A 20,999-nucleotide genomic window follows, 5' to 3' on the forward strand; every position below is an offset into this window, starting at 1 on the left:
ATAGACAGACACGAGAACGCGACTCTGTGAATCGAAAATGTTCACATTCACGGTAAGAATTTACGTAAATTTGATGAAAATAACAATAATAACAATGATAATAATAATGTGTGTAATAAAGCATACTGTATTTTTAAAACGTGTTTTTCATATTCATATATATACTCTTTATGCTTAATTTAATGTACACCAGGGCTTCTTAGATACAGCAGTGTCATTTCTGTTGGTGGAGAGCACAGCTTTCCCCGCCAGCAGCCTATCACTGTGCTATTGACCCGCATTGACGTCATTGCGTCATTAGGTTTCCCTGGGAAACGCAGAAATTCAAAAATAGTATCAAATTAATTCAGCTGACAAAGAGAGGGGGCGGGGCTCTGGGTAATACGGATTTGATGGGGCTGGATCTCCTAAATGAGTGCCACTCAACCAGACTACCTGGTGTTGTTACTACCTGGAGTGTCAAGAAAAATCCATCGAGGTCTATGATTCTAAAGTCCAGCTGCTGATGTGGTACTGTTAGCATATTTCGTAGTAGAAAAAAAGCCCAAATATTGTGTATATATAATAATGATTGTATTTTTATCTAGTATGAACACGTATTTGATTACTGAGAAGTGAGAACATTAGAATGTAATGAGTTTATGTTATAGGAACAATTACAACCTATAACTGTTATCAATTATAAATTGATAGCCATTAACATTGATAAATATTTATTTAAATGTTACATTATACTGTACATTATATATTATAGTAAGTCTCAAAAATAACCTTGGTATGTCTGTAGTTTATCATCATGGCATGTCTTCATGTAATGTCATGAGGCTTCACAGCCACCCTGTGGTCAAAAACAGGATAGCGTGAATTATAGCATCAGCCTCTACAGCCAATCAAAGATCCCCTGTAAATATTATTTAAAAAGTAAAACATATCCATCCAGTATCTCTAAAACCATTTTTATGCATTAAACCTTTTTAATGGGGCTTTATTTGTTTTAAATGTGACCCATTCACAAGGTTGTTGAGATCCTTTATGAGACACATTAGCACAGATTATATTTCACACTTAACAGTTTTGAACTGGGATTCGATTTTTAATTTAGTAAAATCATCAGAAAACAATCATAAACACATCTTTAAAAACCGCATGTCCACTTTAATTTTAGAGGAACCTGTATGTTTTCATATAGACTATGGACAGAAATGTTTATCTTGACTTTCTTAATATTAAATAGAACAGTACAGATCAAGAGTCAATAGCTCAGATGTGCAAAGTAAAGTGAATGGAAGTGTATTTTATAATTTTTGAGCTGAACAATCTCCTTATTAAAGGTCCCTTTTGAAAACTAAAAGGAAAATACATCCGTTTAAATCTAAAAAACACATTATTTGCTAATGATCTTTTGTTCAGTATAAATATTTGCAGTGGCTCTGTCTTCAGCCTGAACGCTGATGATTTATTCCATGTCAGCTTAGTTTGAAAGCAGTACAGTAAACCATCAGGGGAAATTCTCTTTGCAGTATTGGATATTTTTAGCTAAAAATAAAAAGCAATAGGAGGATGTACCAAATGCTTCAGTCTGCCCTGATGGCAGATACAATAAGTGCATTCAACAGCCTGAACTGTTACCATTAGACATAACTCAGATAATTGCTGTGTAAAGTAAAAGACTACAAAAGAAAGAAGTGTTTCTTCTAACAATCTGTATTCTGAATAACATTTAAAGACACCCTTTATACACCTAGCAGCTATTGCTGAGAGATATGGATATGGTGAGACTAAAAGATGCATTGTATTATTGGTATTATTGTTAAAAGAAATAGCATTCAAATGCAGTCCGACACATTCAAAAATTGAATCTCGACCCCAGCCAAAATATCCCTTTATAGGAATATCAAGATGTTTTACAGAAATAAACAACCCTTAAGCCATAAAACAACATTATAAAATTTTTGTAAAGATTGGAAAAAAAGGAAAACCATTTTCATAGCTCAACTGAACACCAACCTTACAAACAGTAATGATATTGTCTATATTTATGAAATTAAGACAACAAATAGACAAACACTGTGTTCCTCACTGATAGCTAAGATTAAGGAGCAATGTTAATGTTATGTTTGTGCGCGTGTGTGTGTGTGTGTGTGTGTGCGCGTGTTGTGTCCTCAGGGAGCTCGCCGGTCCTTCTTGGAGAGGAGGTAGCACTGGATGGTGCGCAGACGATCTTTGGCTGGCCCAAATTCTGGCTGGAGTTTTAGAGTTGACTCGTACCAATGCATGGCCTTCTCAAACTCCTCCTATGAAGACATATTAAGTACATATTAAATACAGTAATCTCTTAACATCAATAAAATCCCTCATGAGACTCTGAAAAATCACTTACCATAGCTATATAAACGTTTGCCAGAGTAAAGTGGTTGACCACAAAGTGAGGAGCAATTTCCACTGCCATGCGTGCCACAGTCAGGGCGTCCTCCCATAGCCTCGCATTTTGGAAGATATTGGCAAGGCTGATGAGAGGCACATCCTAACACAACAGAAACACACATTCATATCTTGCAGTAAGATTTGCTTTTGTACAAGCCAGCCAATGGAGACAAATCTAATAACAGAAAAACTAGCAGAACCTTCATGTGGTGAGGAGCGTAGTTCAGAGCCTGGCGGAGGCAGTCAATGGCTCTCTTTCCCTGACCTTTCACCCTCCAGTACAATGCGGCCATGCTGGACAGAACCCAGGACGTCTGATTCTAATGGATAGATGATCACACAGATCATGAAATGGAACAATCTACTCGAGGCCTCACACATTCAACTTCCAAATAGCTGCGCCCGCTCTTATGTTAAAAATAAGGTGCATACCATTTTAGAGGATATAATTTTAGTCCCATTAACATGGATAACGCTACAATAACATTACCTACAGCACCTTTTAAAAGTTTAGGGTCAGTAAGATTATTTTTCTTAAAGAAAGAAAAAAGTTTATTCAACAAGAATGCATTAAATTAATCAAACGAAAGTAAAGACATTCATTTGATCTTTATCCTGAAAAAAGTATCTTAGTTTCCATAAAAATACTAAGCAGCACAACTCTCTTTAATCACATACTAAATCAACACAGAGCACCAAATCAGCACATTAAAAAGATTTCTGTAGGATCACGTGGCTCTGAAGACTGGATTAATGGCTGCTGAAAATTCATCTTAACCCTCACGGGAATAAATTAAATTTTAAAATGTATAATAGAAAATAATTTGAAATTTTAGTCTACTATATTTTTATCAAATAAATGCAGCCTTGATAAACATAAGAGACTTCTTTCATAAACATTTCTTATCAACCTGAAACTTTTAAAAAGCAGCACAGGCTTATTGCAAAATCTATATATATATATATATATATATATATATATATATATATATATATATATATATATATAATCTCAATGAAATCGTATATATATATATTTTTTTTTTTTTACTCAACTGAAGAGAATTTTTCAAGAGCATGTGACCACACTTGTAGTTACATTCTTAGAACAAACACTCAGTGTAATACCTTTTCCAACACCTTAGCAATACGTGTTCCCACTTGTTCAAAAGACTGTGAGGGAAATGTATCTTTTCCCAGATTCTGCAACACCTGTGACAGAAGAATGAGGGTGAGAAGAGAAAAAAACAGCCCTTCACAAATGTCAGAACTTTTCAGATCAGCAGAATCAGTCACAGCTGTATACAGAAGATTAAAAAACACCTCTCGGAGTTGACTCTCTCCAGTATAGTGAATGCCTCCGCGGTTGGCCACTCCACTCAGATGGTCCAGTGTGTGCATACTGGCAGGGAGATTGGCATTACACACCGGCTCCACTGCTGGCTCCTGAAGCGGTGTGGCAAAGTCTATATGCTCTGTGATACTGGGAGGAGTTCAGAGTCACATGTTAGTGGAAAAGAGCCCGCTATGAAAGTATTCTCACAGAATGACGTTACGAGTGATATCCTACTCTATGTTCTTGGCAGACACAGCCAGCCAGGTACTAGCCACAGTTGTGAGGTCCACACGACGCGTGCGCTGACATTCCTCTGGACCGGGCCAACCCAGACTGCTGTAGTCCTTCCATCTCTCTAAAGACACATAAAATATTATGACGTCATGATGCCTTTCGCAGCTACAGTGCTAGCAGAATCATCTCGGTGTCAACGTTATTGTTGTTATTCCAAGTATTTGTAACAAAAAATCTATCAGTTCGTTATGCAAAAATCGCTTAGATTTTTCAGGCAATTCAGACAAAAAATGCCATTTTGACGTTCTTTGATGTGGCATGACATATTACTGTATAAATGCCTCAGTTCTGAAGGCAGCGCGGAGTGCAAGTGGCATCCCTTCCTCTTTACTAATAGTTTTAACGCAAAATAAACATGAAATGACATCTCACCCCTCACGTAATCGCTCAATTAGCTTTTCAAAACAGCTTGTAAATAAAATGTCACGTAGCATTTCATTTCGCTCAGGCAAGTCATCAGTGTCCTGTCCACAGCTGGTTATTTGCTAGAGAAATTAAATCTAGGGAAGAGCATTTTGCGAACTATTAGACTATATCCTTCATTATATTTTACTTTACTTGTTAGTGATATCTTAACTATTTAAAGGTGCTGTATGTATGATTTTGACTCTACTAAAGCATAAAAATACCATAATATGTTTGCAGATATTTAAGAAACATGCTAAGTTAACATACTTGTTTATCTGAAAAACAATGCTAAAATCAGTTAATCTTCTTTGAAAATGTGTGTTCCGGGCCGCAATGTCGATCTTTGTTTTGGTTTTTGTGAAACCCGTCCACTGCCAGTTTACCCAATTGTATTTCGGCACCAACGGGTTGCCAGTTTGCGGAAAACACAGCCTATTTCATTGCATTCATCGTCAAGTGCGCTCATTCTTGTTGGTGTCATCAATCTGGCAGCTTGCGTGTGGGTCAAGTCTGAGGAGGAGTGGCCGGGTGAAAAAAACCCTCTCCAATATTTTGAATTTGGACTGTAATACCCAGTTCAACCACACTGTGTCAATCCTGCATACAACACCTTTGATGCGTGTTTAAATAAATATTTTATGAAACAAGTTATGACAAGCACCGTAAATTATTATATTTGAACAACAAATAGAAATTGTGTAATTTAGAACTTAATTTAAAAACATGTTCGCATTAATTTTTTTATTTGAGTGCTAATTATTATAGTTAAAAATAAATAGTAACTGGATTTAAGTTTGGGCTCTGCTGTTAATTGTAACCTTATAGTAATGTAAAAGGGTTCACTAGTTTAGAGCAGAACATATAATGGTGTTAGATTTTTATCCCTAAGAAAATTGTAATAATTATTGAATTTATTTACAGAAAAAGCAATAGTTTAATTAAAAAAGAAGCAATTTTTGTTTATTTTCTTTCCTCCTCCTGTACCGAAACCATAACGAGCTGTGATGTCAAAAATGAGGTACGCACTGAACCATCATGTTTGTGTATGGTTTCACCCCTAAAACAAACCATAAAAATAATTTGTTTACTGAAATAAAACAAACATTAGATGAAAAAATTAAAATCTTGCCTTGGCACCTAACCGAAGGTAAGTTTAAGCTGGACTAAATAAAAACTGAAATGAAAATGAAAAGGTAAACAGAAAAAGATTTTAGAAGTTAAAATATCAAAAATAATAAGAACTGTATATAAATGTAATGTAGGAAGGCAGTTCATTCTCAGCACCTGAGGGTCCAGGCGAGGGGATTGTGGGTCCGCTGATCTCAAGGATGGAGTTTCCTGCTGCAGGTTCACCCTGACGAACATCTCCTTCTCCCACCCAGCCCTCCAGGCTATCAGCTTTGGGCTTTTTCACACGTTTCACCTGGAATGTTATCTTAAGAAATGAAGAGAACAGGAAACAGTTAAATTTTTCTAGATTCCGAAAACAATAAGTTCTTAACCTCTAAAAATGTTCAACAGAGACGTACCCATTCAGCTCCCTCATCATCCTCACAGTTGCCGAAGCAGGGTCCTCCCCCTCTCGTCCCCATGACCCTGTCGTTTTTCAGCACGCGGATACCCCGTAGGTCTCCCGTTTTTCCATTCATGTCCAGAGCCCCCTCAAAGGCTCCTATCAATTCTTCTCTCAGACGCCAGTCCTGCTCCTCTTCCTCCACCCCGTCAGTCTTTTGCTCTCGGACCCTGTCCTGCCCACTCGCCTCCCCTGAACCGTTGCTGTCCACCACCACCTCTGCAGAAGACGAGAGGGTAACAGAAAGAAAGGGTAAAGAGGAAAGCAGTGAGAGTGCTGCTTGTTTAGAAGCACACAGCAGAAGTCCTTGTTCAGAAGATTTAATTCATTCTTTTCCATGTGGATTGACATCCTCAATCTGACAATGTTTGTAAAAAAAAACAACTGCATGTATTCTGCCAGCTATTGTTTAAAAATAGTAAGTGAAACAACATGAAATATGAAACAGTATAAAATATGCATTCATAAATCTTTAACATAGTGCTGTGCTATATTGCTACAGTTTATCACATCGCCTCACTACACGCACAGAGCCTTTTTTCAAATTCTTTAATTAAATCTGGAGTGAAAATGTCAAATTTAACATGTAAAGGCTTACAATTAATATATGTTTAAGTTCATAAAGCAAGGGGGGAAGTGACCATATTAATAAATGATTCATATGAAATACAATGTTTAGAATTTTTGTCTGAAAATAGCAATTACATTTCAATTTATTGATAGGTAAAATAGGTCAAGTTAACTTCTAGTACTCAGATCAAATAATCAAAAAGAGTTAAAAAAGAATAGATAAAATTAACAGATTTTGTATGTGTAGTATTGCAGTATACTTTTCTTTACAGAGAGGCCCCAAGACCCTGGTCACATTTACAGCTTAATGTATTTCCAAATGGGTGAAATACACACATTTTTAATAGGAATCCACACAATTGTGAATTTTTTTTTAAGATTTAGGATTTTGAGTAATGTCAAAAAGAAATGTCATAATGTAAAAAATAAACATACATATAAATAAGAGAGATTTAAGATGTAATGCCATTTCTAAGTCACTAATGGAATAAGCACTTGTGACATTAAGTATGTGAACTCACTTAAATTGTTATGCTAATAATAAATACAATATAAAAGTATGTTTGCTAGTGGCTTCAGAATGTTGGACTGAGTCCACTGTATTGTATATGAAGATCAAACACAGAGAAAGAAGCCCCCATAAGCTTCATTATTAATCTTACTCTCAAAGAGAAGAGAGTCTTCTAAAGAAGACACAGGCATGTCATCCGTGTCCCAGGGCTCCTGCCTGCTTCTGCTGCTGGCCGTGTCCCATTCCTTCAGCTCTGTGTCTTCCTCTGCCTCACAGCCAGAGCCAGCTACACACACACACACACACACACACACAATTCAGCTCACATGTTGCTTAACTAAGATTTTTCAAATCAATACAACTGCATTATTTATAAGAAGGTAGAAACAGAAGCCACTTGGACACATTCACTACTCACATTGTTGTATAAGTGAAAAGTGTGTTAGTTCAACAGGGGTTTGCTATATTAATGCCTAAATCAATAGCTCAGAGTTCCCCCAAACGAGAAGAGGACAAGGAGTTCATTTTTGTCTGCAGAGCGCAGCGGCATCTAAATAAAGCCCATGCTATTTTTAGTGCCCTGATTTGTTGAGGACACGATTTCGCTATTTCAAAGTCTCTCACACTCAGAAGAGTGTCAGGGGAGAGAGAGCGGGGCTACAGAAGGAGAGCTGTGCAGGATGCTGAGGAGAACAGAAAAGGGGAGCAAACCCAGAATAGAAGATGCAACGGTAAAGAGTCTAAAATTGGCTCAAAGATTACAGTGCCTGGCTATAAAAATAGTGCTGAGCACTCTGCCACTGAGGCTGAAACACCAGGGAGGAGGAAAGAGTGAGTGATAGAGGACGGTGAAGTGGGGTGGGGGGACTCAAGGTTTAAGTGTTTGAAGGGTCCTACAGGTTAACGGAGGAGGCTACTTACCTGGACAGGCCTGGTGCTGGAGATTGTAAAGGAAGGGGTAAAACTGGAGACAACGCATTAGAGGCAGGCTGGCACGACACTGGGGACAGTGAACTGTGAGAGTCAGGGCCCGACGAAACACGGCCAGAGCCCCAGTCAGGTTTCCCTGAGAGAGGTGAACGCTGACCAGACTTAAAAGGGTGTGAGGCTGGTGTGAAAAAGAGAGAGAGAAAGATACATTTATGTCTCTTAATAAACTTCTCTGTTTTGATTAAAGCAATAGCTAACCCAAAAATGAAGTTTATGTGTTCAGGTCATTCAAGGTGCAGGTAAGCTTGTATTGGAAAAGACTGTATAAATATAGCACTAGTACACCAACAGATCTTTGCAAGTGAATGGGTGCCATCAGAACGAGAGTTCAAAAACAGCTGATAAAAACATCACAAGTTATCAATACAAATCCAGTCCATCAATTAACATGTTGTAAAGTGAAAAGTTGCATTTTTGTAATAAATCATTAAGTCATTTTAACTTCAAACCATCACTTCTGGACAAAATATAGTCTACTGAGTTCATAATCCATAATGATGCTTCACCCAGTAAAGACCAAAATCCACTGACGTATTTGGTTAGAAAAGTTTCAGAATGCTTTCATTTGTGAACGATGCTTGATCTGTGCATATTTTTCTCTTGATTCAGACAGGTTGACTTTTTCAATGGAGAACAAAATATTTTGGATTATGGACTATTTAATAGAAAGATAAAGTTTGAAGTGAAGTATCAACAGCATATGAAACCACACAATCAGATTTTTCCAACCACACAAATGTATACTTTTTTGTGCCATATTTTTGCACTGATTATTTTGAACACAAGGAGGCCAATAATAATATCTACATAAATAACAATGATATAGCCAATGATAATAATCAAATTTCCTGACAACTACAGCCTCTTTTAAAAGCATGCATCTGTCAAAACCAAGCCATGTGTTTGGATTAGGGCTGCACGATATTGGGAAAAAATGACATTGCGATATTTTATTTTTCTGCGATATATATTGCGATATGAAATCTAATCTAATTTTTTCTTACAAACAAAAATGGGGTGAGCACACTTACATTCTCATTTTAAATGATTTAAACATCAGAGTATTATTTAAATTAGAGTAAATTATTTGTTTGTAACTTTAGGATATGGTTTGAATTGTTAACATATAAACTAACATAAACTTACCACGAACAATACTTTTGTTACTATATTTATTAATCTATGTTTATCTTAGTTTATAAAAACATAGCTGTTCATTGTTTGGTAATGTTACTTAACAGTGCATTAACTATGTTAACAAATACTGTACAACTTTTGATTTCAACAATGAAGGCTATAGCCTAAATGTTGAAATTAACAATGTTGTAGAAGTGCAGTTTAGTAAATGTTAAATAATGTAGTTCAATGTTGGACAGGTCAGTTGTTTAAACAGTGCTTGTGTTGTTTGAAGACTGTGAAGGTGAGCGTGCACGCTCGGCCGGGGCTCTCTCGCTCTCTCTCTCTCTCTCTCTGCTCGTGCTTATATGCGCCCTGTAAAACTGACAGGACTTAAAAACACATGCAAATGATAAACTTTCATTCTATGATGGTTAAGCTGTGCAATTAATCCGCGAATCACAATCGTCAAGGGCCGGGGAGTATCATGTAATTAATGTGATCAGAAACTTTCACTTATTGACAGCCCTAGTTAACACCAATATATGTCTGACATTTAAATTCTTCTGTGGCATCAAAGGAATATTTCCATGGTGTCAGTGCATACCTCTGAGCGGTTGATCTGCAGGGCCTGTTGCAGCAGCTCCTGGGCCTCGTCATGCAGGCCGTAGTGCAGCAGCAGGTTGGCAGTGTTGACCAGAGGCATTTCTCTGTGCTGAGGAGGGGCAGAATGAAGCGCCTGACGCAGACACGCCAAAGCTTGTGTGCCATTTCCTTTAGCACGCCAGAAAAGACCTGCTTCATTCTGCATCATCCACCGCGGACCACTCATCTGAGAGAAAAGGACTTTCCATTTGACCTTCGGTAAAGCCTTTGTTTTTACTATCGCAATCCTAGTTTTACATTCAAATGATGCAAGCAGACAATCTGACAACCAATTATGAGCAGCTAAACATTTCTAAAATGAAACATATGTCATTATTTACCCATGCTCTCTAAGTTGCAATATTTTTTTAATGAAACACATACACAAAAATAACTTTTAAAGAATATTCACAAAGAAATCGTCACGACAGTGACTATGTGATGTTCAGATCCTAAAAGGCCAAAGCAGTACTATAAAAGCATCATTGCACCAACCTGTACCACCACAGTTTGGGTCAAGATCCCCCCCCCCCCCCCCCCCAAAGAAATTATAATTTTTTTATTCAGTAAAGATGCATAAAACTGATCAAAGGTGACAGTAAAAACTGCTAAATTGTTATAAAAGATTTGTATTTGTTAGTTTCTATTTATTTAAATATGTTGAAAAAAAATGTTTCCACAAAATATTTAGCAATATATATATATATAAACATTTCTAGAATAAATCAGCATTAGAATTGTTTGAGGGATTTTAAGGATCACATAACACTAACAACTAGAGATAAAAATTTCAATTTGCAATTCACTTAATATGGTCCTTAATTATCTACAAAGGGCAAATAGTGCAATTGCTAATGTACTCAACATGAGCCACATCTAACTATTCATCTTTTACCTTGTCCAGAGCCTGAGCAATCAGTGCTCCAGTTTGCTCCAAACTCCTCCCACCACTGCGCTTCAGCAACACCTGCGTTAAACACACACAGAATGACTCACCTGAGAAAACACAACACTCCCACACACTAAATATCTCTCCCTGCACAAATAGTTCAGGTAAGCTAAGGGTGTGGTACAGAATACCTTCAGCCTGACAGTGTTGAGTTAGCTGACTCATACCTCAGCAGCATGCGGGTCAGGCAGCTCCTTCTCTAAGGCCCAGGCCAGAGAGTCCAGCGGGTCTCTAGCAGTGACAAGGTTCTTAAAGCTGCAGTCCGGCGTCTTTGTTGATGATGGAGGACTTTTGCTCTCCAAGAGGATATTCAGAGCCCTGGTAACATGACAAAGATAACAAGGTGAAATGCTACATGGTCTGTGATTATGTGATTGCATACTGTTTTCAGTGTTCAAGTCACAGTGCCAAGTCTTACTTAATGTTGCGGGACTCGGGAGGCAGGTAATAGGTGGGAAGCAGATGCACAGGGGGAATTGTGGGGAATTGTTTTGCACAGTCTGACCTCCTGGGCCACAGCACTGTATGACTTTCCTGTTCACACACAATAAACAGAATGTGACTTCTAGTATATAATATGCAGGATACAACAGATAAAACAGAAATTATTTATTTTTATGGCAACACTAATGAACCATATTTTGCATGCTTGAGTTATTCCAAGAAAACTAGTTTTAAAGGGATAGTTCACCCAAAAATGAAAAATCTGTCATTAATTACTCACCCTTGTGTTGTTCCAAACCCATAAGACCTTTTTTTCATCTTCAGAACACAATTTAAGAGATTTTTTATGAAACCTGAAGGCTCATCAAAAATATCTTAATTTGTGTTCCGAAGATGAAAGGAGCTTTAACGGTTTTGGAACAACACGAGCGTGAGTAATTAATGACAGAACTTTCATTTTTGGGCGAATTATCTCTTTAAGATAACTACATTTTATGGCTAAATCTTCCACCATTTTAAGTGTTTTCATTGCAATGGTCAGGTGGTATACTTCTATAATTCAAAAAGTTTTAATAACGAGTTTGTCTAGCAGATGAACATATTTTTACAAATCAGAATCTCATAATTACTATAACATCTTTATAATGTGTTCTAACATAAATAAACAGCATGACATATGCAGATAAAAATATGCCAAAAAATAAATATATGCCATAAATATGCCAATAATTCATATTTCATGGAATCTGTGTCTGAAGAACTTCTCATTCACAATGTTCAACACAATTCCTTCTCATGCATTTGTGTTCATTAAAATTTTAGGCTCATTCTGTTGTTTTCAGCTAACAATAAACAAAAATAAAAAAAGCTAAACAAAAAAAACAAAAATAGACACACTCTTACATCGGTGGAGGTGGTCTCCTTGTCCCAGTGGGCTGCAGGTTCCCATCCTATAGAAACGGTGTAGGACTGCAGAGGACTGTGACTCTCATTCACACTCAACTCAGACACCAGAGCAACACTGCTGGCTACTGACACTTCCTCACCAAACTACAAGCACGCACACACAGAGAAAAACAGGAGGTTGTAACTTCAATATAGCAAAGAAGACTGATGTTATACTGAATATCATCAACAACATTATTACATGTAAAATATTGCTTTCATACAACCGTTTTATAAACAAGTTTGTTTCAGCTACTCAGCTAAATTGTTTGATTCTGATCCGGATACAAACATAGTTTTGCATGCAGCCAAAGTAGGGTATCATGGACATGCAAACAAAACAATAATATATTCCTCTGTTGTTAAGTGAAACACTGCTTGTCTACTGAAATTTGTGGACTGGCATCACCACAATTCAATTGTCCTGACATTTTACCCTACCCATCTGATTGTCCTACCACTATTACTGCGCAGGCACACAACAATATCATGTCCTTTTTCTCATTAGGGTTGGTGTAGGTATACACTTTAATAAAACACAATCTAATAGGTAGAAAAAAATATTTTTTGTTGGTTTCCTGTAGCTGAATCCCTTCTGGCTACAACCGCGAATATAACACAAAATTACTGTATTTGCATTACTGTAAGGGTAGGTTAAAGTAGACTTTGATAAACCATAATTTTACAGATCTTCTAGTGAGAAAAAGCACAGAGACTGGACAAAGTTAAGTGTCAAATGGAGTTTGAAAGGCTGCGCATTCGACTTTCCCCATACGCTGCTGAGCTGCTTCAGCAGACAAAAACGCACACAATAACGTGAAAATGTTTAGTTATGGTGAGTTACCTCATAAACATGGTATTTAATGAGTACTAAATTACCATAAAATGCTGTGAGAAAAGCAATGTGTGCATCAGGTTTTAAAGAGATCGCACTGCTTTTAAAGTGAAACCTGATGAAGTCTGTCATTGATGTAAACAAAGAACAAAAGAAATAGAAGAAATCACTCCACTGCTCTAGTTGCTGATTAACTTTTATAGTTTGAATAAAGATTCATTTATATTCATTTTATAGTTATACATATACAATTTGTAGTTTGTGAAGAAGTTTTTAAGTTCACTTCAGTTGTAATATTTTTCCGAGTCTATTAAGTGTTTAAAATAATGACTTTCAATTACATTGTAATGTTGAAAGACTATAATTATTGGCTAAAATTGAGGGGAAATTAATTTAATAGAGATTTAATAGAGATATCAGTGATACTGGCCTTCATTAACAGTAGGCTATTTAGTAAAAATGCCATTAAATTGTATTTAAAAAATATAATCTTTAGGTTGTTTATTCATTAATTTGGAGGTTTCATTTGAAATTATGATAACATAAATATATTAATGTGCAATTAATCAAAATTAATTACATTTTTAAAAATGTGTGATTGATTAGTTATTTTTTAATCGATCATTAGCACAAATGTTAACCTTTCAAAGATGTTATTGTTGGTATAATATTTGTTTATTTACAGCTGAATATGCTTTTCAATTCAGTTTCTTATTTTAGGTGAAAAAGACATTGGGATGACCGCCCCCACCCGGTCCCCATCAAATTTTCAATTTGTTAATCTGGCCCTCAAATGAAACTAACTGAACAGCCCTGCTATAGACCAATGCTTCTCAACCAGAGGTCCAGGGTCCACTAGGGGGACTCCACACACTCCTAAGGCGCCCTCAAGGATTCAAGCATTTAAATAAGCTACAACAACTACAAAAAACTAGATATTTCTTAATTTAATTCACTAATTTTAAATGTTTTTTTCTAGACATGCAAAAGTCAAATTCGGAAACTCCATAAGAACTTAATGAATATTCGGCTAGATATTTTATTGTGTAGAAATCGAGTAAACTACTTCAATATTTATTCTAATTATTAACACACACAAAGCAAAATAATTCAAACGGTGTGGTTTCAGTTTCACCTGAATGTAGTGGACATTTTCAAACAGCTCTCCACGGTGATACCGTACAGGCAAGTCATACGGGCAGTGCAGGGTGAACTTCTGCTGGCCCATATGACACATCTGGTGATTCCCTGAAACAAAACATTGAGGTCCTATTATACATATTCATGCAATCAACAGGGGAAGAGAACAAAGGTGGCACCAACTAGATCTGGCAGGCTTGCAAAACTTGTTTATCCAGTATACAGCTTAATCTTGAGTTTGTAGGTCTATGTTACAGAAACCGTGTGACTGGAATTGAAAGGTAAAACATGCAGTCTAACCGAGTTGAGCTTCTTTAGCCATTTGGGTCTCGTGGATGATATTTCGCAGGATCTGCTCTTCCTGAATGAGCTTGTGCTTGTCCAGCATCTCCTGCTGCCTCAGGTAATGATCATGCTGCTTTTGGTACTCCTTCAGTTCATTCAGGGTGCGTTGCAAAGACCTGGACAAAGAGTCAGGGAAGACACACTTTTTTGAGCACAAGATTAATAAAATTAATTTGTGCCCTCCTCCCGGTCATCAACAGAACAACTGCAAGATATTTATCATCCCTGCCAGAAAACAAATGCTTAAAGGGTTAGTTCAGCCAAAAATGAAAATCATGTCATTAATGACTCACCCTCATGTCGTTCCAAACCCGTGAGACCTCCGTTCATCTTCAGAACACAGTTTAAGATATTTTAGATTTAGTCCGAGAGCTCTCAGTCCCTCCATTGAAACTGTGTGTACGGTTTACTGTCCATGTCCAGAAAGGTAAGAAAAACATCATCAAAGTAGTCCATGTCACATCAGAGGGTCAGTTAGAATATTTTGAAGCATCGAAAATACATTTTGGTCGAAAAATAGCAAAAACTATGACTTTATTCAGCATTGTCTTCTCTTCCGGGGCTGTTGTGAGCGCGTTCACAACACTGCAGTGGCACTGCTGACATGTTATCTTTGCAGCGTCGTGAACACACTCACAACAGACCTGGAAGAGAAGACAATGGACTTTTATTATTTTTGGACCAAAATGTATTTTCGATGCTTCAAAAAATTCTAACTGACCCTCTGATGTGACATGGACTACTTTGATGATGTTTTTCTTACCTTTCTGGACATGGACAGTATACCGTACACACAGCTTCAATGGAGGGACTGAGAGCTCTCGGACTAAATCTAAAATATCTTAAACTGTGTTCTGAAGATGAACGGAGGTCTCACGGGTTTGGAACGACATGAGGGTGAGTTATTAATGACATAATTTTCCTTTTTGGCTGAACAAACCCTTTAAGTCTGAATGTTACAATTGGAAAGCATCGTCATTTGCTTGGATTTTGTTTATCTGGTGTTACTACCAAAATATTGTCAACATTTTATGTCAGAATTTACACAATATCACAAAATATACATTTACTGTTCAAATCTTTGCAGTCTGTAAGATTTTCTAAAAATGTTTCTTACTAATCACAAGAGGCTGTATTTTATCAAATACACAGAAAAAAATTAATAAATGGTGAAAAATTTGTTTATAAATTGAATTTTCAGCAGTCATTACTCCAGTTTTCAGTGTCACATGATTCTTTCGGAAATAAAAACATTTCTTATTATTTTCAAGTGTTATTTTTTTCAGGTTTCTCTAAAAAAAACAGTTCTAACAAGTTAGAAAGAATAGTATTTATTAAAAATAAAAATCTTTAGTTACAATAAATGTATACTGTCATTTTTTTATCATTTAATGCATCCTTGCTGAATGCATTTTTCTTTTTTCACATTAAATTAGCTTGAGATCGAACTACATTATTGCCAGCTATCCTGTAGTTACTTAAATTAATTACTATTACATCATAAATATTGTATTCAAATTACTTTACTAATTACGCTCTGAAAAATAACTTAGTTACTCAATAAGTAACTTAATTATTCAAATCGCTAATTAGGCTGCATCTTAAAATCCCTATAAATAGAAATTTTCTATAGAAATTCTTTATTCTTTAAATTTTAGTCAAACATAGAATAGTTTAGCCTTTCAGCTTTAAAACAACTGTAATACATAAATATTTTTATTAAAAAAGTAACCACCTTTGGTTAACAAAAATAAATAATCTGAATAACAACATATCAGAAAAGTTAAACAATACATTTCAGTTTGGCAAGAAAAGCCCAACTAGTAAAATCAGGTTTATGTAAAAATAACATGTTAACTAATGTAGGTACGAATAAATTACATAAACAATCTTCTCTGCTGAATAAAGCCGTGACAAATCACGCTGTTCTTCTGAGGTAAATTCCTCACATCAGGACTTCTTTCAAAACTATGAAAATTAAACTAAACTTGATTTTTTTTATTCTTATTCTTTTTTTATTTTGTATCTAGATGGGGGTATTTGCACACAAGTGACTGCATATATTGAGCTCAGATATGGGAAAGACTCATGATACATCGCTTTATTTTCATACCAATTACATAATCAGATAATAATTTGTTTTCGATTTGAATTAGTTTAACTTAAAATATGGAAACTTCAAGCTCAGAAACGGGAAAGACTGTGCCTCGCTTTAGTTTCATATAGATGACATAATCAGAGAATATTTGTCTTGTATTTGAATTTGTTCATTTAAAAGTAGACAAGCTTTGTATAGACATATTTCTCATGTCTCGGTGTCAAATATTCGCTGAGTTTGTGATGTGTAGAAAGTTGCTCACAGAGACCTAGACGCCAGAAAGTGCACCGTTTGTTCTGTTTATTTTGCAAAAGCACAATGTTTTGTTGTTATTGTCAGTGTACACAAATAAAAGTAGGCCCGTTTTAGATTCGATTGATTTTAGTCTTATCTGTATCGGAGTATTTAAGGTTTCTCTTTGAATCATGAAAAACTGAAAGTGAACGCGCTGGCACACAGAGGGTTAAAGATGCTGCATTCAATTTTATCTTTTAGACAGTAAATTTAGATTTCAAATTCAATATTGATTTTGGAAATGTTAAAATGCTTTACTGTATGTAATGCAAGTACTTGAGTTTATTTACAGTACTATGAGTAACTGTAAATAAATTACCTAAAAATGAGCAGTAATCCCTTACTTTACTTTTTCTGTGGTTAAGTAATTTAACACTGCCTGCAATGATCCATAATTAAGTCCTCTTTATAAAATGAACAGCAGAAATACACCATCATTGAAAGTACAAGAGCCATTCAATATTAGGAAAAAGGCTACTCCATACTCAGATGGCTTTCTTAATGAGACTCAAGAGTAATTGCACAGAAAAAGAGAGTCAAAGTCACAGCAGTCAATGAGAAAACAAATGGTCTGTCTTACCGATGTTGAGCCTCAAGCCGCTGCTCCAGCTTCTGCTGACAGAGGACGGCATGTTTCCTCCTCAGGGCCTGCTCAAAGCCAGACTGAGCCTGCAGGGCCTGCTCATAGCACAGCACGGAGTGATTATACTCCCCCAACATCTACCAGAGAGACGGGAGGAAGGGAAAGAGATGCAACAAGGACGTGAGTGTCATTTAATACAGCAAAATAAAATCAGATACTAAAGAAAAAGTGCCATTTTCTGTCCAGTAGAAAGTGCATGTGCACAGAGGATTATGAGGTAGTTCAAAAAGATTTTAAAAAATTGTATTTTCAGAAACCATCCTTCTTCTTCAAAACGCTGCACTCACAGCGTAAATGTTGCCTAGGGTGTAATGGCTGGTTAGGAGATCGGTGGTGAGATCCAGAGCAGCGTGGGCGAGAATGGCGGCGTCAGCCGAGAAGTGTGCTCTGTGAAGTATGTTTGCCATGTTGATGAAAGCAACATCTTTGTGCTGCCTACAAAAAGAGAGGAAGTACATGCAAATTTATGTAAAACAACCTATGCAAGTCTGCGCAGGTGACAAAACACTGATTTCACTGTTGATAAGCTATGCACACTATTCATCTGCCATTTGTATCCATGTGTCATTTCACTTTACCTTGGAGAAAAGTGGAGGGCACGGACCACACAGTCCACAGCACGCCTGGGATCATTCTTCATCCGCCAGTAGAAGGAGGCCAAGTTATAAAGCACCCATGAAGAGGAATTCTTAGAAAGTGAGAAAAAGACAGTCATCATTAATCTTGAGAAACGACAATTTCAGCCGACTTCTGCTATTATCTACAAGCCTTGAAAAACTGAACCATAAAATAAAAAGTATGGTACTTATATATCATGCAACCTTAAATAATTCCTGACATTTTCTGTGGTTATAAGAAGGGCTCAGCTTTCTAAGCAAAGACGCTCAAAGTAAAGAACTTTTTGCGCCATAAAAATTATTTATTAGCTTTGATTTACAAAGACACCATTGTGACTCAAAGCTAATAATGTTCCTTATTGTGCATTTTAATGCTGGGTTTCATCCTATGAAGCACAATAATCTTATATTAGGAGAACATAACTACAAAGATTTCCAGTTAATACTACTTTTCCAGGCCTAGAAATCACAAATGCAACATTTCAGGTGAGAACCCTGAACTTTAGTAATCAAGCAAATCAACTTACTTTTAGCAGGGCCTGGTGTATCCGATGCCCAATCTCATCCACACTATGCCCCAGCTTAAGAGACAGGGAGGTAAAGATTGGGTCATCCTTTGAAAGCAAGGGTGATGTTAAGTTTGCCTTCTCTTGTACACCCTGAGAGGGAAACAAAACAATGAGCAAGAAGACAATAAGCCCATGTTCAAAAGTAAAGTTCGCATGAAATGAAAATCCACCTTTGTATTTTCTAAATGCATCTTATAGATCTTACTGTTAAAAATTTGACCTGTGCATGTTTCATTTGTTGATCACATAATGTTAATACAAAATTACATAACTGAAGGTTCTAGTGAAAACTGCAGACGCGTGCAGAATGCAATGCCCACATCTCACAATCCAAATCAATGCGTTGAACCAAGTCCCCACTCCTACATTTTCCAGTGAACATTTTTTTTATAATTATGATATCTTTAACGATTTTGAAAGAAGTTTATGTTCATCAAAGCTGCTTTTACTGAATAATAAATGTATATAAATCAGCATATTAGAATGATTTCTGAAATATCATGTGACACTGAAGATTGGAGTAATGGATATTGAAAATTCAGCTTTACTACACAAATAAATTAAATTTTATATTATATAAAAAAATAAAATATTTTAAACTATAATAACTTTCAACAGTATTCCTGTATTTTTTATCAAATAAATGCAGGCTTGATGAGCATAAAAGTCTTCCTATAAAATCTTTTTAGCAGTAGTGTATCTATAAAACTCAAAACTGTAAAAGTTTGAACTATTAAAGTTCAAAACACTCACCCTGAGGTGCTGAAAGGCATGAATGCTGTAAGGGAGATCAAGTACTTTAGCACAGTCGGGTTTTTCCAGGTCTGGAGGTAGAGGTGATATCTGATCCAGAAAGTCCTCTGGACTAGAAAACCGCAACAATAAAACCATAATTTCACATTTGATAATAACAATTAAAATAATGACATAAAAACACAAGCAAACACCACTCACTTTATGTCTTTGCTCTCCAGGGATATAAAAGTGCCATCATAGAGATCCAAGTCTCCCAGAGGAACTTTAGCTGTGACACAGTCAGCATCTTCTTTATAGTGTCTCTGCTCTAAACCAGTGTCCCGGTCCTCGTTCTCCTCAATGTGAATCTTCTGAGCAACTAGTTGCTTCTGCAAAATATACAATAACTCACTGTCAGACACATGTTCAGGGAAGCACACCTTTACTTCTAGAGCTGCCTTCTTCAAGACAGAATTCACTGTAAAAGATCCTTTAAGGTTTTGATCAGTGTGAGGCTTAACATCACCTCTAACTTCTTGAGGTAGTTCACGCGAGTCTCTTGTTGCATGAAAAGAACTAAATGGTGGGGATGTTTCAAGTTAAGAGGAGAATCCACCTGAAAACGAGAGGGAGCATGAAAAGGCAAAGACAAAAGCAAAATCAATGCGATTGCGCACACATGCTTTGAGATAGAGTCATTATCGGACAGATGTGAGGTCTGAGATTAGAAGACATCAAGAAGCCAAATCAGGCTGCTGATCTGGACAGTGTTACTGAATCACTGACAGTATGAGCAGGAGACGACTATCAACACATCAGATCGACGCACGCATCTGTCTGACAGCTGTATACAGCAGTGTTAGTGAGTAATAATCAGACTTGAAAGTGACTGCTGAGAACCGTTGATATCTTGTCTTGTAAATATAGTCTAGAGAGCGGAGGAGTAACTAAACACGAAACAGTCTCGTACCTGCTGTTGGATTTTGCCGTCCTCCGTCACCACCCAGTGCGTGGTGGCTCGCGCAGGCTCGGCCAACAGTACACAGATATAAACCACCGCCGCTCCGCGAACAGAAGGGCTCCAGAACCGTTTATTAGTGAAATGATTGCCTGTTCTGTTGCTCTTGTCACCCGCCATCTTTTTGCCGTCTGTCCATTCGACCCTAAAGGTTCGCGTCATTCACCACAATCTGCTTCCGGGTTACACAGTGACTCCGCTCACCCCGCACAACCCAAACATTCGCCAAATTCATTTTAGTTTTAGTAAATAATAATAATAAAAAAAACAATTACAATTACAATTGTTATTACAATACCCACTGTGTAATATAACATACTAATTAAATTAACATAGCTATACAAAGTTGGGGTTGATATTTGTAAATGGCATTCATATATCCGATATTATATGAGATTTAATAAGTGAAATAAATCTGTGAAACGAACAAATAGTGGGTGTTTTGGTTGTTGTTGTTTGTTTGTTTTAAATGGCAGTTTGGTAAACGTTTCATTTACTGA

At 36.6% G+C, this 20,999-nt stretch overlaps 1 protein-coding gene across 1 annotated transcript; it reads right to left on the reverse strand.

The window, feature by feature from the left end:
- Nucleotides 1-1,069: 1,069 nt before the first annotated feature.
- ttc17 (tetratricopeptide repeat domain 17) lies at nucleotides 1,070-20,704 on the reverse strand. The gene is made up of 25 exons (XM_059534856.1): nucleotides 20,452-20,704; nucleotides 20,008-20,097; nucleotides 19,701-19,870; nucleotides 19,500-19,611; nucleotides 18,705-18,836; nucleotides 18,139-18,248; nucleotides 17,848-17,995; nucleotides 17,498-17,637; nucleotides 14,481-14,641; nucleotides 14,176-14,288; nucleotides 12,164-12,310; nucleotides 11,235-11,350; nucleotides 10,984-11,134; nucleotides 10,763-10,834; nucleotides 9,830-10,054; nucleotides 8,038-8,224; nucleotides 7,268-7,402; nucleotides 5,992-6,254; nucleotides 5,747-5,897; nucleotides 3,995-4,115; nucleotides 3,748-3,907; nucleotides 3,553-3,636; nucleotides 2,625-2,744; nucleotides 2,381-2,524; nucleotides 1,070-2,294 (listed from the first exon to the last, which is right to left on the reverse strand). Exons 1-25 carry the CDS (start codon nucleotides 20,659-20,661, stop codon nucleotides 2,163-2,165), a joined length of 3,594 nt encoding a protein of 1,197 aa, XP_059390839.1. The 5' UTR covers nucleotides 20,662-20,704; the 3' UTR covers nucleotides 1,070-2,162.
- Between the last annotated feature and the right edge of the window lie 295 nt (nucleotides 20,705-20,999).

The sequence above is a fragment of the Carassius carassius genome, chromosome 3 (assembly GCF_963082965.1).
Source record: "Carassius carassius chromosome 3, fCarCar2.1, whole genome shotgun sequence".
Classification (NCBI taxonomy): Eukaryota; Metazoa; Chordata; class Actinopteri; order Cypriniformes; family Cyprinidae; genus Carassius; species Carassius carassius.

Excerpts from the sequence above, each read along its gene's own strand:
- ttc17 (XM_059534856.1), bottom strand. The coding sequence starts at position 20,661 with ATGACGCGAACCTTTAGGGTCGAATGGACAGACGGCAAAAAGATGGCG. Across the intron at positions 10,835-10,983 it reads CTGACCCGCATGCTGCTGAG|GTGTTGCTGAAGCGCAGTGG; the intron begins GTATGAGTCAGC and ends TGTTTAACGCAG. Across the intron at positions 2,745-3,552 it reads TTGCTAAGGTGTTGGAAAAG|AATCAGACGTCCTGGGTTCT; the intron begins GTATTACACTGA and ends TCTATCCATTAG.